Here is a 14,780-nt window from a genome sequence, read left to right on the forward strand (position 1 = left end):
AAACAAAACACAGACAAATCATACACGTACAACGAAACTAATCTAACTTACCTGCACCACCACATTTATCAAGCCCCACGCTTGCACTGATAAGCTTTACGAAATAAATATTCAAGCTGTCGCTCTGTCAGCGACAGCTTGATAAGTTGTCGCCCCTGATTCCACGGAAAAGATGCATCGGACTCGGTAGATGCAAAAAATGATAAAGTGGGCTGGGATTTAGAAACCACCCATTCTGCTCTATCGATATCAGTATGTATAAACAGAATTTGTAACATGTGTTACTCTGTCTGTCTTATCCACTCTGCACTGAAGATAATTTTTAACTGCAGATGTATGAACTGCTCACATCATTAGCCAGGAATAAATATAAACAGGCCAAAATAAACAAAAATAAAATTAGGCCTTGGGTTTCCCCCTGGCTCCATCTGATTTCCTCCCACCATACTCCTGTCTGCCCTAGTATAGGTGATATATTCTTAAGTGTGACATCAAACACCAAATAAATAAATAAATATACACATAAATCAGAGATAAAATAACATTTTTCTACCTAAGAATAAAGAATGAAGTCAGTGACGTTGGCTGACAGAGGACTGAATGTTTATTGAGATAATCAAAGATGGATAACTAAATGCTAACCAAGTAATACCTAAATGTAATACCCAGGTAGCCTGGGTATTATACATTGGTATATAACAAGTTATACCAAGGGTCATTAAACTTGACATGTCTGCCTAATATAATTAAAAATAAATGTTTAACAGTAACTAAAAATGCTATCTGATCCTAAACAGGATTCCTACATTATAAATGTAATGCAGATTAAGCTGTAATTTACATGTACATGTATGTAAAAAACATACACATAATGGGCTCTGAGATTCAAAGAAAATGGACTGGTAAAACATTTTCAAGCCTTTAAATTACTGCCTTATCAACCGACATACTGTACTTCATTTGTGTCTGCTTCTCACTCATTTTACCACCTGGACGGCATCATAGGGAAATCAGATAGTACTGATCCAAGATTTGGAATGAAACAAATAAATGGGAAAGGGATTTGAAAAAATGCAACCAGAACAATTGTAAAATATTAACAACAGCATGAAAATAATATGATATGTAATAGATATCCTTATTGATTGACTGACTGAATGCCATACTCCTCCACTGTATTTCACCTATACTCTGTAGGTTAGTTTCTTTGCGGTGGATACTTTCTTATGGATGGAGTTCCTTATATAAACCATCAGACTTGGTAAAGTCACTCACCTAATCACTTTGGAGGAAGGCAAGTGACCGTGGGTGACCTGTAGATTTTATGTTAGACCACTTTAGCAGCATTAAGTGCTGCTCACAGATTTATATTACTATCACCACTCAGTGCTGGGGGAATCTCAAACATACACTGTCTGAGGCTGAAAAAGAACTATAACCTTGTGTGTTTTATGATTCAAAGTCAATCATCTTTACCAAGCAGTTTGGACCTGCCTTCACATCCTTATTACTCGTGCAATGATAAGATTGCCCTGGCATCTATATTACTATATCAACTATATCTATGTTTATGACAAGCCAATAAAGGTAGGACGGATAGCCTTGCTATATGTCAAAACATGCTGTTGTAGCAGTGAACCTCAGCTTCTCTTCCACTCTGATACTTATATCAGAATGTATGTATTTAGGTAGCACTGGTAACTGATGTACAATATTCATGTACCATAAGCAATCATCTAATAACTGACAGTAATAAATATCACAGAAAGTTTACAATAAAAGACAAGCATGCAAATGTTGCTTAGCTCTGATAAAACACTTCCAAAGACTGACAGTATACATAAAAGCACCTAAAGTCACAAATGACTCATGACAGTACAGATCCACAAACTGTGCAGCTTCACATTATTTGTAAAGAGCTTTTTATTCTAAAATAGTCTTAACATTTCTTGTTCTAAAATATACATTATATACATTTGTTAAAAATACACCTGCCTGAACATAATGATTCATCTAGTATTGAGCATAAAGAACATGCACGCATGCACATGTATACTAGAATGACAAAAGCAGGAAGAATATGCTTCTTTAACTCTGTAATTATTGGAGTTTTTTTCTCGCAAATTATTTTGGAGAAAAGAAAAAATAAAATCAGTAATGATTATGAGGTAGTGATTAGCTCTCATTGAGGACTCATCCTATAATCTTGCTCTGACCACAACAGGGATATGCATCAGCAGCTAATTTCGCTGCAAAACACTAGATCCAGGCAGAAATCTGACTGAATTTGATGTCTCATTACTGAATTACTGAAGCAGATTAATTTAACTCAAGACAAAGTATTTAAGGGGACAATATACCTATCACATACACTATCAATACACACAGATGTGCAGAGAGATAGACATACATTTAACTACATGACCATTAAAGTTGAGTTTATTTGGCCTACAACACAAGGATCACAGGAAATCTGTACGATTAGCCACAACTCAAATTCAAATTTCTTTTCCTTAAAAAAAATGGTAATCCAGATCTGTAGGATAAACCCGTAGACTAAACTATCCCTGTTGAGAAGTGGCAACTTAAAGTAGTCAAGGCCACAAGTATAGTCATCAAAGAAAATTGTTCTACAGTCTGGACCAGAAGCCGATTCCACAAAGCGATTTTTGAACAGTATAATTTTACAATACAGTGTAGTTGACATCCTAAAAAGTTCAAACTTTGACATTTAGCATCCAAAAATAAGCATCGCTTTGAATTTTAAGTTTTGACTTAAGTTAAAACTGGCTTAGTGGAATCAGTCCCAGTGTTTTTGTTGACTCGATGAAGTGTTTACTCTGCTACTGGCAAGGTCCTGGAAGTCAGCTACAACAAACAATTGGACAACCAACTGATTCACTTATGTTGACATCCTAAGGTACTGGCATTACAAATGACACAGATATAGGCTTGTCGGTCACCAGGAAACAAAAGTGTGACAGACAAGATACTTAGGACTTCACGGCCAGTACTGCTCCAGGTTTTTACCACTTGATTAGACCACCGATCCACAGCTTTTTTGAAATGTTCCCCAGGCAGGATACTGGATTTTCAGCGTCCAAAAGGAATAGTGCGATTGGCAGGACTCCATGCTGGCTGAAACTCGCCCTCTTGCTCAATCCTACGTTGTCGCTCACGCCTCTTCTCAGACTTCTCTTGCTCATCCTGTACAATAATTGAAGTTCATAAATCATGAAATAGTAATGTTACAGACTCAGGAAAATACCACATGGTTTGATTTTAAGAGCCAGAAATATTATTTGCTGAGTTTTCTGTATGGGTTTTTTCATGCACCTGGTCTTAGTTATTGATGGAATGGTTCAAGATTATTGTTATATGAAACATTTATGAGTACTAAATTATTTCCATCCATTTCAACATCCAGCAAAAGTCTGTGTTAAAATAACATGGCAATACCAGATGAATGCCACACGTCAAAATGTCAGCAGTTCAACAGATCTTACAAATATCGTTAGCCCTTCACAAAGTAAGCCTGACTTGTGGTAACTCGGCAAACCTGTAAACCTCTAATCAGGGTTACCTGCCAGTGGGTTTCAGTTTGGTCTGTAAGGTACAGTTTTCATGCCAGACATATAAGTAAATGAAATACCAGTCCTGAATAAAAATTGGCCTGTGGAACCACTTAGTCATATGAATGATTTAACTTCACAAATCAAAACATCATGTTCATTTATTTTCCACGGGTTAGAAGACATTAAGACCGCTTTGGTGGCAGGAAACAGGGCTGGTTGGCCCAGTGTCTGTATAATGTGACTCAGTGCTTGGCCTATACCATAATTCTGAGCACCAATGTAAATTACCTTTTTCCTCATCCACTCTTCGTACAGTCTCTCAGCGTCACGTTCCTTCTTCTTCCTTATTTCCCGTTCCTTCTCAGTTTCCTCCCTTTCCTTGGACTTCTCTTCCTTCACCTTAGAATGGATCACCCTGTCCTTCCTCTCTTTCCTAAGACACCATAAATACATAACAAGTGCTAATTCATAAAGCTGACTTCATCTGGCAATTTGTGTCCTCGTTTAAATAAGTTAATGTCAAAAGATAGGATGCAAAACATTTTACACACCAACCAATATTAAAACAAAGGATGTCAAAAATTGGATGGATCAACCAACAAATGAAGAGACAGCAACTTCCTGCTTGTCATAGCTGAAAATTAACCCAAATGATTTACGACTAAATTTTAGCAATCATTTTAATGCAACTGCTGATCAGAAACTCATCAGCTCTGCAACTCACCACAAAGATAGGACACAGTGTTGCCCAACATTTTGACAACAGAATGCAGGTAAAAGGTCAGAAACATATTTCAATAGGTTTACTAGTACGATGAATTAACCAAAATTGGCCAACAGATAAAAACTAAAAATGTCATGCTGATGCTACTGTAATTCTTCAACCTTTTTCCTTGTTTGCAAAGTGTTTATTCAAGCATATTTTGAAGTCATTATTTTGTACAGACTGACAAAATTATATTTTTTGTTAAGCCCTGAAATTGGCCAACCCAACCAATGTAATTTTTTCTTCAAAACCAAAACTAAAAAGGTGCAAAAACAGACAATCTTTCATATGCGAATAGGTTGAGGAATTAGGGTATTGGTAATCCATTTCAAGATACAGTAAATGGCCCAAAGTTTTGCCCTGGAGCTTGGAAAGTGTATCCCAGGCTTCACTGCGTCGATTGTGATTGTTACTGACAACGCGCTGCGGGAGAGCATTGGGGTGGTCAGGGTATTATACTGACAGTTCAAGAACATAATAAACAAGCTCATGGTTCACTGGGCAGTTAGTATAATGTCCTAAAACCAACAGTTCATGTCTTCCTCAGTTGTAATTATAAGGGTTTTCGTACATGCACTTCACAACAGGTTGACTGTTTATTTATTTGGTACTTTTCGGATACCTCGCATGGAGTATGTTTTCTGTGTTTAATGGCTGGGGAAGTTCCCCGTTATAAAAAAGCCAGAAAAGGAACTCTTCTGCAATAGGAGGACAGTTCCGACTACAAAGAAACAAAATGTGCATGTAGACTGAATCACATGGATGTGATATCCAACTACGGAGGCTTCGCTTTAGTCACTTTGATTTAACAACACTGAGCACTGCTTACAACATGTCTGTCTGCATTCGCTGTCATGCTACTCTTGAACCACTTTATGGCATACAATGATATATACATTAGCAGTCATTCATGTGTCGTAATCAAAGATAAACACTACAATGGACACTGGAAGCTAATGATAGACATTTCTTAGTGAAATTCGTTTTTAGCCGAAATACATTTGTACACATACTCGTTGCATAATGAGGGCTCTCAGCAGACAACTGTTCACCAGATAACGGTGTGAGGTGACTTTCAATTAGGTGTAAGCGAAATAATTGGTTTGTGTGCAGAGTACATTGTGCATGTACCAGTTACACTCTTTTCTACACCTGTAGTTCAGGTATACTCAGCGTCATGCTTTCAGAATGTCTTGGAATTTAAAGGCTTGTAATAGACATCACCTGCCTTGATACTTTCTTTGATTTCATTCATGGGTATATTTAAAGATGTACATGTAGGCCTACTAGTCGGCCTACCTGAACACCTCACTATCGGTGACTTGACCCCACGCAGCGAGGATTAGCAGCCAGAGCTTCCAAGTGTCATGCAGGATACTAAAAATGGCGGGGGTTAATAACTCTCTCCTGTCATCTTGCCCCCAACTCAGATTGTGCGAAAGTAAACGACATGCAAAACTTTAGGTCATTTACGGTAATACAATAACCTGTGTATCCCTGAGCTACAAGTAAATAGAATGTATAAACAACTGAATGTACATGTATAAACCTCACATCCGAGGACTAATCTTAAATCAAGAATGAGACACACTGGAAGATTTAACTTAAAGCAGGAACTAAACATGTGAGAGAACTGAACACATCTCAAGATTACAAGTAAATCAAGAACTCAGAGGTGTCACAAGTTTTGGGATTTCACTGTACAAATTACTTCTAGACCACTTCACTTCAACCCAAGGTATCCACAACAGTTGTGAAACATGGTAACACAACCTTTGTATCTGGCAGTTAAATGATAAAACTTCACCTGAATAATCATCCATGCATACCATGTGATTTCGATAATAGATACATCTACTAGCCTATGAGCTCTTTTAATTTAATTAATGTTTCCTCCTCATCATACCTGTAAGATTAAGACTAATAAAATTGTCAAACTCAAGCCTTAGCTAAGCACAAAAAACTTCACTGCTCACTGACATCGGTAAGGTCACACATTCCCTTACCTTGCATAAATATCAGCTAATGAAACTGATCAGTGACCCAACAAGGTGATAAAAATGTGGCTTTGTCAATCATCAAGGTAGCTGACTGGCTGTTAATAAAGTTACACTGTGAGTACTTACCAGGACTTGTAGGCAGACTCATTTTGTTTCTCTTTCTGCCGTTTGACCTCGGTAACCTCTCTTTTCTTAGTCTTCTCCAGATTAATCTCCTTGTGAACTTTGGTCTTTATCAAGGAATCTTTTCTCTCCTTCCAGATTTGAAATGTCTGCAAGACACAACATGTAGTAAGAGACCCAGTTAATCCCCCACATATACAGTGTGGCGTGATTCATCTGTCTGCCTATAGTAACAACATGATCAAATCCTATCAAACCAGAATATCAAGCCTGTATGTGTTGATTAGTCATTAAAAAAGAAAGGTGAAAGTAAAAAAGATAATATTACTGGCTCACAGGGAATATTTTATTGTAGAGAACAAAATGCTTTTCTCCTCATTGGTTAAGACCAAGGCATCAATAAAAATGAACAGGTAAATCTTCTACTTTTATTGGATTTTGACTGACAGACTGAGCTGTGCAGATGGGAGTGATTATGTATTAATCTAAATGTGACCTCAACACACCTTCTCTGCTTCTTTCTTTTTCCTTTCCTTTTCTCTGATTTCCTCCTCTTTCTTCTTTTCTTCCTCCTTTTTCTGCTTAATTTTCTCCTTACACACTGGAACCTTCTTTTCCATCCATGCATTGTACGAGGCTTTGTTCTCTAGCTTTTTATCTTCTGCTTCCTGTGGGTAAGGTCAAAAAACAATATGTAACTACAAAACACAAACTATACTATGAACTATATCATTACTCACTTTCACGACTGAAAGATACTTTCACACATTGCTTCAAGACAGTGATAATACACACTAAACAAGCATCACTGACACATGTACCTTAGCCTTCCATGAAAACACTCCAAAGGGGCTACAGATACTTAAATGTTATCCTCAGAGCATTCCTAAAGAGAAAAAAATCAAGACTCGAGTTTATTTGATATTATCAGATGTACACCTGTATTGTGAAAATTCGATACACTGTACTGATACAAGCAAAAGGAAAGGAAAAATAAGATCCAATTGTCAGGTAAGAAATGATATTCCCAAAAGTGACCTAAAATTTCGCCAGCAAAAGGGCATTTTTATAAGCAAGAAAGTGTCATATAATTATATTTTTGTTGCTGAAAGTTTCAATTTTCCAGAAGGATATCATCCTATGTTCCAAGCAAACCTCAGAACACCTTTTCTAAAATCAATAAAACTCTCAGAATCTGGAAAAATGGGTAAAGTTAGCCATGGACAGAATTTAGGATCATTTAGGGTAGATTGCCTTCCATTCTGAACCTACCTTCCTTTTTTTCTCTTCCTCCACCGCTTCTTGCTTTTTCTTTTCTTTGAGTGCTTCCTTGGCTTTCCTTGTTCGCTCCTTATACCATTCAGCATATATGGCATTACGGATGGACATGGTGTCATCAAATGAGGCTGTCGATGTGGGACTTTCCTCTCCAGGTTTTGAGGCGTATCTAGGCTTAGGGTGCTGTTTCGTTTGTTTTCTTTCCATCTTCTTGTTCCTGTGAAGAAACAATAGCCTTTAAATTACAAGATTTGCAGAAGTTACCATAGCAACCAGCACCGAAGGCATTATATCAGTGAGGCCGATATGTGCTTGAGATGTTATCAGAGTTTCTAGAAAATGAACCCATTCAGGATTTCATATAACAGTAAAAAGAAATTTATCATAACAAGAGCATAAGACATAGCTTAAATGCTTTATATTTCAGTAAACCTTTTTTTCAGTTCAAGTGGAATATATCATGTAAGCCTACAGGTAATTTTTAGTTTGATGTAGATAAGATACTTGTTACTCAGCTCATTGATGAACAGTACTCCTGCTGTGCTTCCTCTGCCTGAATGCATGTACTTACTTATCTTTATCTTCTTTGTCAGGTTCAATAAACTGCATGGTCTTGTCATCCTGAGCATTTGCCACGAAGTTGATGGCATCATCAGCCCGCTGCTTGGCAGACTGTTGTTTACCAGATCTGGACACAGACAGATGCATTTTGACTTACCAATTCTGCACATTGAAATAGTGATTGGCGAAAAAATTTTACTTATCAAGAGGGGCTGTCATCACAAAACTTTCATATGTCAATTTTATGACCAAAAAAAAAAAAAAAATTAGAAAATATTACAAAAGAGAAAACTAGTCTATAAAGTTTTGCAAAATACGACAGCTGCTAAAGAACTGGAATTTAATAAAACCTAACACATCTTCAGGGAAGCTCATTCACACGTTTAAATCAAGACATAAACCACAGTGAGTAAACATTGCCTGGGATAAGAAAACATTAATTATCTTGGCAGAAATATTGTTTAAAATATCATATAATAAGTCACATTCAAAGCTGACATTACCCTTTGGTTATGACCTGCTGCTGGTTTTCATTATCTGTCGGCTGCAGTGGTTCTGTTTGGATTTCTTCACAGATAGAACTGGCACTTGCTTCACGTTCTAACTTGGGAGTTCCCCGACTCTGAGACCGACTGCGATGCTCAGAAGATTTCTTTTTGCTTTCAGGGCTTTCCAGTTCATTTGTAATGGAATCCCTTGAGTCTGTCCTTTTTAAGCTAGATTTCCGTGGCTGCTTCTTTGGTTTTGTATCCTCTGTCAGGAAATCTAACACGGATGCCCTCCGACTGCCAACATCATCCTCTTTCTTTTGCTCAGACGGAGAAGTTTTACCTGAGGATTGTTTTTTCAATGTTTTATCCTTGACAGGTGTTTTCCTTCCACCAGGACTGGGTGATTTAGTTCTGCTCTTCACCTCAGGTTTACTGGCTCTTCGTCGAGGTGTCACTGTGGGCTTCTCCTCAGTTGTATCATCTTCAAGGAAATCCAAGGCCGAAGGTCGTCCAGATTTCCCAAAAATATCTGTTGTTGGTGTCTTTCTTCCAGCTGACGAATCTGATGATTTAGATCCCTTGCCAAACAGCTCTGATATTGGTGTTCTCCGCTCAGAGGTACTGTCCTTCTCTGTTTTCCCACGAGGTTTGGGCTTGGGTCTGATAACACAAGTCAAGTCACTTAAACAACTGGACATGAGTCTCCACAAGGATGGAGAACACACGGGATTGTAGAGCAGTAAGAAAAGCTTGTTCTTGGTAAGGTTTGAAATATCGGTAATACAATACAATGAAGTAATACAGCAGACAGGAGTTCTTAACCAGTCCAGAGTACTTCACATGGATACCTAAAATTATTATATCCAAAAATTTGAAAACATGATTTACAACCAAGCATTGTTTTCCCACTGACATACAGTTAAAGATTGCTAAATGCTATGGCCAGCTTCAATGAATAATAGCTGGAGGTATTATACATATTCAAAATTAATATAGCGAAAGTTCATCATTAAAGGAAGTATCCAATGACAGAGTCTGATTGGTATATGTCATCATATCAGATGTTACATGTTGTTGTGATTGGCTCACCTGGGGGAGTCCTCCTTGCCACTGTCCTGCGACTTGGTCTTCTCACTAGCCTGACTCAGGCGACGAGAACGAGGGGTGGGTGTCTCTGTGATGGGCTCCAGCATGGGCTCTAGGGAAGGGGTGAAGCGGCCTTTAGAGCTTCCTGTAAGCACCCAATATGAAATATTAGCAGTGAATATGAACATATCTTAAGTTTATTTATTTGTTTATATGGTTGTTGTTTGGGACTGTTCTCTGAAATTTTGCACCTGTATGATGGCGGTCAGTGGAGAAAACCCGAGTGCCCGAGGTAAACCACCTACCAAGTTACCGACAAACTTAACCACGCAATGTGTACACCAAATCTTAAGCTTAGGAGGAGCTTAAGAAAGATAATTTCTCATGACTACTCTCATCCAAATGTTTGAGAAAACTACACAGTCCAGGAAATCATAGCATGCTTTGCTCTTATTTTCATAACTGTATATGAAGGTACAATTACCGTAATCACATAATTTAACACATACACTATATGTTACTAGCCTGCTATGCAAGCTGAAGCTATGACCGACACTAAAAGACAAAGACTAATATCCATTAATCAGATTATAAAATAAGTCTAGGGTATTCAAAATTATATCTATTCTGAAGACAGGCAGCCATAACAAAATGGTCTAGAATGTGCCACAATGAAGTATTTCCACACTATGACATATGACAACTTGTACCTGGTGAGGTGGATCGGTTACTGTGGTCGGATTCAGTCTGTTGAGTCTTCTGGAAATTTGGGGGCTGCCACATTCCCTTCTCCTCCTTCGAACCTTGCTGTGGCCTAAGGACAAGATCACACAGTAATACGTGACAGGTTACACCATAATAAGGGAAAGGTTACACCACAATAAGGGAAAGGTCTCATGCCATAAGGGAAAGTTTACATCAAACATGATACCAAGGGAAAGACCACACCTTGCTAAGAAATGAGCACACCATACTAAAGTAAATACCGCACCATAACAAAGAAAGAACACTCCACAACAAGGAAAAAGATCACAAGATAAGATAACTAAATTACAAAAGTAAGAGAAATAGATCATAGTGGTAAGGGAAATAAAACACCATAATAAAGGAAATAAAACACCACAATAAGGCGAGCAAAACACCATAATAAGGGGAACAAAACACCATCTTAAAATGGAAACACCACAAGGGAAAGATCACTCCCTAAAAGGAAAAGATAGAACTATAGTAAGAGAAAAAATGCACACCGACAACATGACAAAAGTGATTAAACACACTTAACAACAGAAAAATTACAACTTACTAAGGGAAGGAATTTCAGTTGCTTCAAAATTTACATCTGGCAGTTGTAAGCTCTGCATTAAGGCTCACCACAGTAAGACCATATTAGGAGTGCAATGTAGAGTCCATAAAACATGGACACGTGAAAATCACAGCAGATAAATTGCATTTGTGAGTTTAAGTATATGTACACCGTTAAGAATTACCACTGATATTTTAAAGAAACTATACAAACTGTTAGAAAGCAGGATGTCTATTTCGGATAAATTTCTAATTTTTGATTTATGAATAGTTTGTACTGTCACTGACATTCTGTATTTACTGGTGTCTTACAATTTGGAGTCTCTTGGTGAAGAGCTCTTTCGTCCAAATATGATGTCCTCCTTTGATAACTTCTCTCCCTGCTGCTGTTTATGTTTTCCTCCATCTAGGCCTCTGGGACTTTTCTTAGATGGGCCAAATGTAAGTGTCATCTCACTATCATCATCATCATCATCGTCATCATCATCATAAAGGGTCCTACGCCCAAACATGTCCCCTGCAGCTCCAGGACGCAGGGTGTCGCCCAAACCAGGTGTCCAGTCAGAGCCTCGCTGACTTTTCAAGAAAGAAGGTGGGTTACGACGAGTAGCAGATCTTGGGCGATCATCCCTTTTCTTTGGGGTCATGAATTGCGACAGGAAGTCTGTAAACAGGAATTGTCCTAAAATTTGCTCAAGTCTATTTTTCTATACATTTTTATAGCTTTTTGGGACTGGTATGTATGTATGCATGGGATTTAACATACTTAACAATTTCTCAGTCATACGACCATGAAGAATCACTTGGTGTATGTACATATATTGTGTCTTCTGGTGCCAGGGAGGGTCCATGCCGCTGAAGTGCTTCTGTCACAGAGGTATCATGCCAAAGACACCAGACATGACACTCCACCCAGGCAAATTATAATGACACCAGCTCTAACCAGTGCTGAGTGTCAAGCGAAACACAACAAGTACCATTTCTATTTTTTTATCAAGTTAAAAAGGCGCGAACACAAAGTAAATTTCCTGGCCCATGAACAAATGTTTTAATTAGCAACATGTGAATCACAATTTAAACTAAGGGCGATAATCAAAACATGACAAACCATCTTCAGCACTCAAATCACTTTCTTCCTCAGGAGAGGTTATGTCTGCAGACAAACCACGGCTTCGTCTATCTTTAAGCTTCTTTTGTAGTTCTCTCTGAAACGAATCTTTCTTTTTCCGTTGCGTTGATCCAGAAGAAGACTCCATATCCATACCATCACCAAACATTGCGACACTTCAAGAAGTTTGTTTTCTGACGTACCTGACAAACAAAATTTGAAGGTACCGGTAACCAAATGCATACATGTACTCATCACTGACATCAGATAACTTTAATTTAATTACGTGAGAGAAAGCTGGAATCCATAAAATCTTTTGAAGGCAGAAAAATACTTCCTTCCTTGAACACTGCAAGGATTTCGTCTAAACTAGAGATAAAATTCGGAAAACTGTCTTGTTTTTGGTAAACGCTAAAGTAAAACTGAAAACCCCCAAAATAATTATAACATAAAAAAAGTAATACCGAATAACAGACACCAGCGTATATTTGGCCTACAGCGCTGCAACAGTATGTTGCTGCATGTGCTTAGAAGACCATCATCGTGACTACACTTATCTTCACAAACTGTTGAGTGAAAGACCAGTTTAAAATGCAAGCGCAAGTGGGCGAACATAATATAAATCTTTGCAGGCCTACAGTACTTCAAAACCTGACAAGTCTATGCATGACCGACTGACTGACGAATAGTGCCTCGTAAAATTAAGTCTATCTTTGAAATCAACATTAGAAAATCTTTCCATTCATATTATATGCTCTTAATAAACCAATTATTTACGTGGGTCATCAAAAGAAGTAAAGAAAAACACGTGAAATATACACACCTAGAGAAATGGAGCATTCATTTTTCTTGTTACCCAGCAATGGCTTGGGGTGATGCCAAATTTATAACATAGCATACAACCGAAAAACAAATTTAATGATAAAATGATGTATATGAATATTGGCTTTTTAAATCAGCAATTCAAATAACAAATGTTAAATAAGGTTTTTTAAAACAAATATATACCATTGTAACTCGAAATGAAAACATGAATTTTTGACTTACCCTTCAGTTTATTAACCGGTTTTAGTTTTTAAACACGGTCGACAACTCGTATGTCTATTATTGTTTTTTCAATCAGACTGGATTATCTCCCCTAATCAATTACAAAATATATGTTACTTGAATTTCACACTACATTTTTGTACTTAAGTCTTGATATAAATAGAAATTATTCAACGAAGTTAATCGAAGGTTATTTCGCCATGAAATCAATATAATTTTTCTCCTCTAGCAGTTATATTGCTAACCTATATAGAGCACTTACCAGCGTGTGGGGTGGTGCAATAACTGTTGTCATATCAGTACTTAGGCCTACTCAGTTAATGGATGTAGGCTATATGTATTTATGCACATAATTTTTTTTTTTTTGGATAGTTTTCTTATTGTGGGCAAAATTCATCTTATGTAATCTGAATGTTCAACTCAGTCGTATGACAGGCTCTACTATATGATATTTTAAGAATGCATGTGGTTAGTCACATATTATGCCAATCAGTTTGTACGTCCCTAAGTCTCAAGTTACATGAAGGTGATGCATCCTCACACCCAGGACACACACTGCACACCCAGGATACATAACACACACCAGGATTCACACTGCACACTGTGGAATGAGTCACATATCTATGCATAATTTAAAAGAAATTAAGCAAATTAATGTTTTCTACTTGCATGTACATGCATGCAGGATACGCATTGCACGCCCAGGTTACACACAGCACATCCAGGACACACACCGCACACACAGGATACACACCGCACACCCAGGATACACACCGCAACCCAGGTTACACACTGCACATCCAGGACACACACCGCACATCCAGGGATACATACTGCACACCCAGGGACACACACCACACCCATGTTAAACATGACACACCCAGGATACACACTTCACACCCAGGATACACACTGCACACCCAGGACACACCCCACACCCAGAGCACAAACCCCACACACATGACACACACTGCACAACCAGGTTGCACACTGCACACCCAGGATACGCACTGCACACCCAGAATACACACCACACACCCAGGATACACACCCTAGACAAACACCACATGCCCAGAATACACAACGCACACCCAGGTTACACATTGCACACCCAGGATACACATCCACACACCCTGGACACACACCACACACCCAGGGTACACACCACATACCCAGGATGCACACCACACACCCAGGATCCACACCCCACTCCCGGGGACACACACCACACACCCAGGATACACACAGCACACCCAGACTGCACATAGCACGCCCAGAATTCACACAGCACACAAAGGATAAACATAGCACACCCAGGATTCACATAGTACACCCAGGATACACACTCCACACCCAGGATTCATACTGCACACCCATTATACACACCTCATCCCCACGTTTTACACCCAACAATCAGGTTACACAATGTGATTTCAACTCCCA

At 38.3% G+C, this 14,780-nt stretch overlaps 1 protein-coding gene across 1 annotated transcript; it reads right to left on the reverse strand.

Moving 5' to 3' along the window:
• Positions 1-590: 590 nt before the first annotated feature.
• LOC135467789 (microtubule-associated protein 9-like) lies at positions 591-12,489 on the reverse strand. Its single transcript, XM_064745637.1, has 11 exons — positions 12,291-12,489; positions 11,495-11,846; positions 10,591-10,694; positions 9,884-10,025; positions 8,807-9,454; positions 8,314-8,430; positions 7,737-7,959; positions 6,971-7,132; positions 6,468-6,613; positions 3,864-4,008; positions 591-3,207 (listed from the first exon to the last, which is right to left on the reverse strand). Exons 1-11 carry the CDS (start codon positions 12,457-12,459, stop codon positions 3,094-3,096), a joined length of 2,322 nt encoding a protein of 773 aa, XP_064601707.1. The 5' UTR covers positions 12,460-12,489; the 3' UTR covers positions 591-3,093.
• Between the last annotated feature and the right edge of the window lie 2,291 nt (positions 12,490-14,780).

Source organism: Liolophura sinensis, chromosome 6 (assembly GCF_032854445.1).
Source record: "Liolophura sinensis isolate JHLJ2023 chromosome 6, CUHK_Ljap_v2, whole genome shotgun sequence".
Taxonomy (NCBI): Eukaryota; Metazoa; Mollusca; class Polyplacophora; order Chitonida; family Chitonidae; genus Liolophura; species Liolophura sinensis.

Excerpts from the sequence above, each read along its gene's own strand:
- LOC135467789 (XM_064745637.1), bottom strand. The coding sequence starts at position 12,459 with ATGTTTGGTGATGGTATGGATATGGAGTCTTCTTCTGGATCAACGCAA. Across the intron at positions 9,455-9,883 it reads GGCAAGGAGGACTCCCCCAG|ACCCAAGCCCAAACCTCGTG; the intron begins GTGAGCCAATCA and ends TTGTGTTATCAG. Across the intron at positions 7,960-8,313 it reads GACAAAGAAGATAAAGATAA|GAACAAGAAGATGGAAAGAA; the intron begins GTAAGTACATGC and ends GTTTCTTCACAG.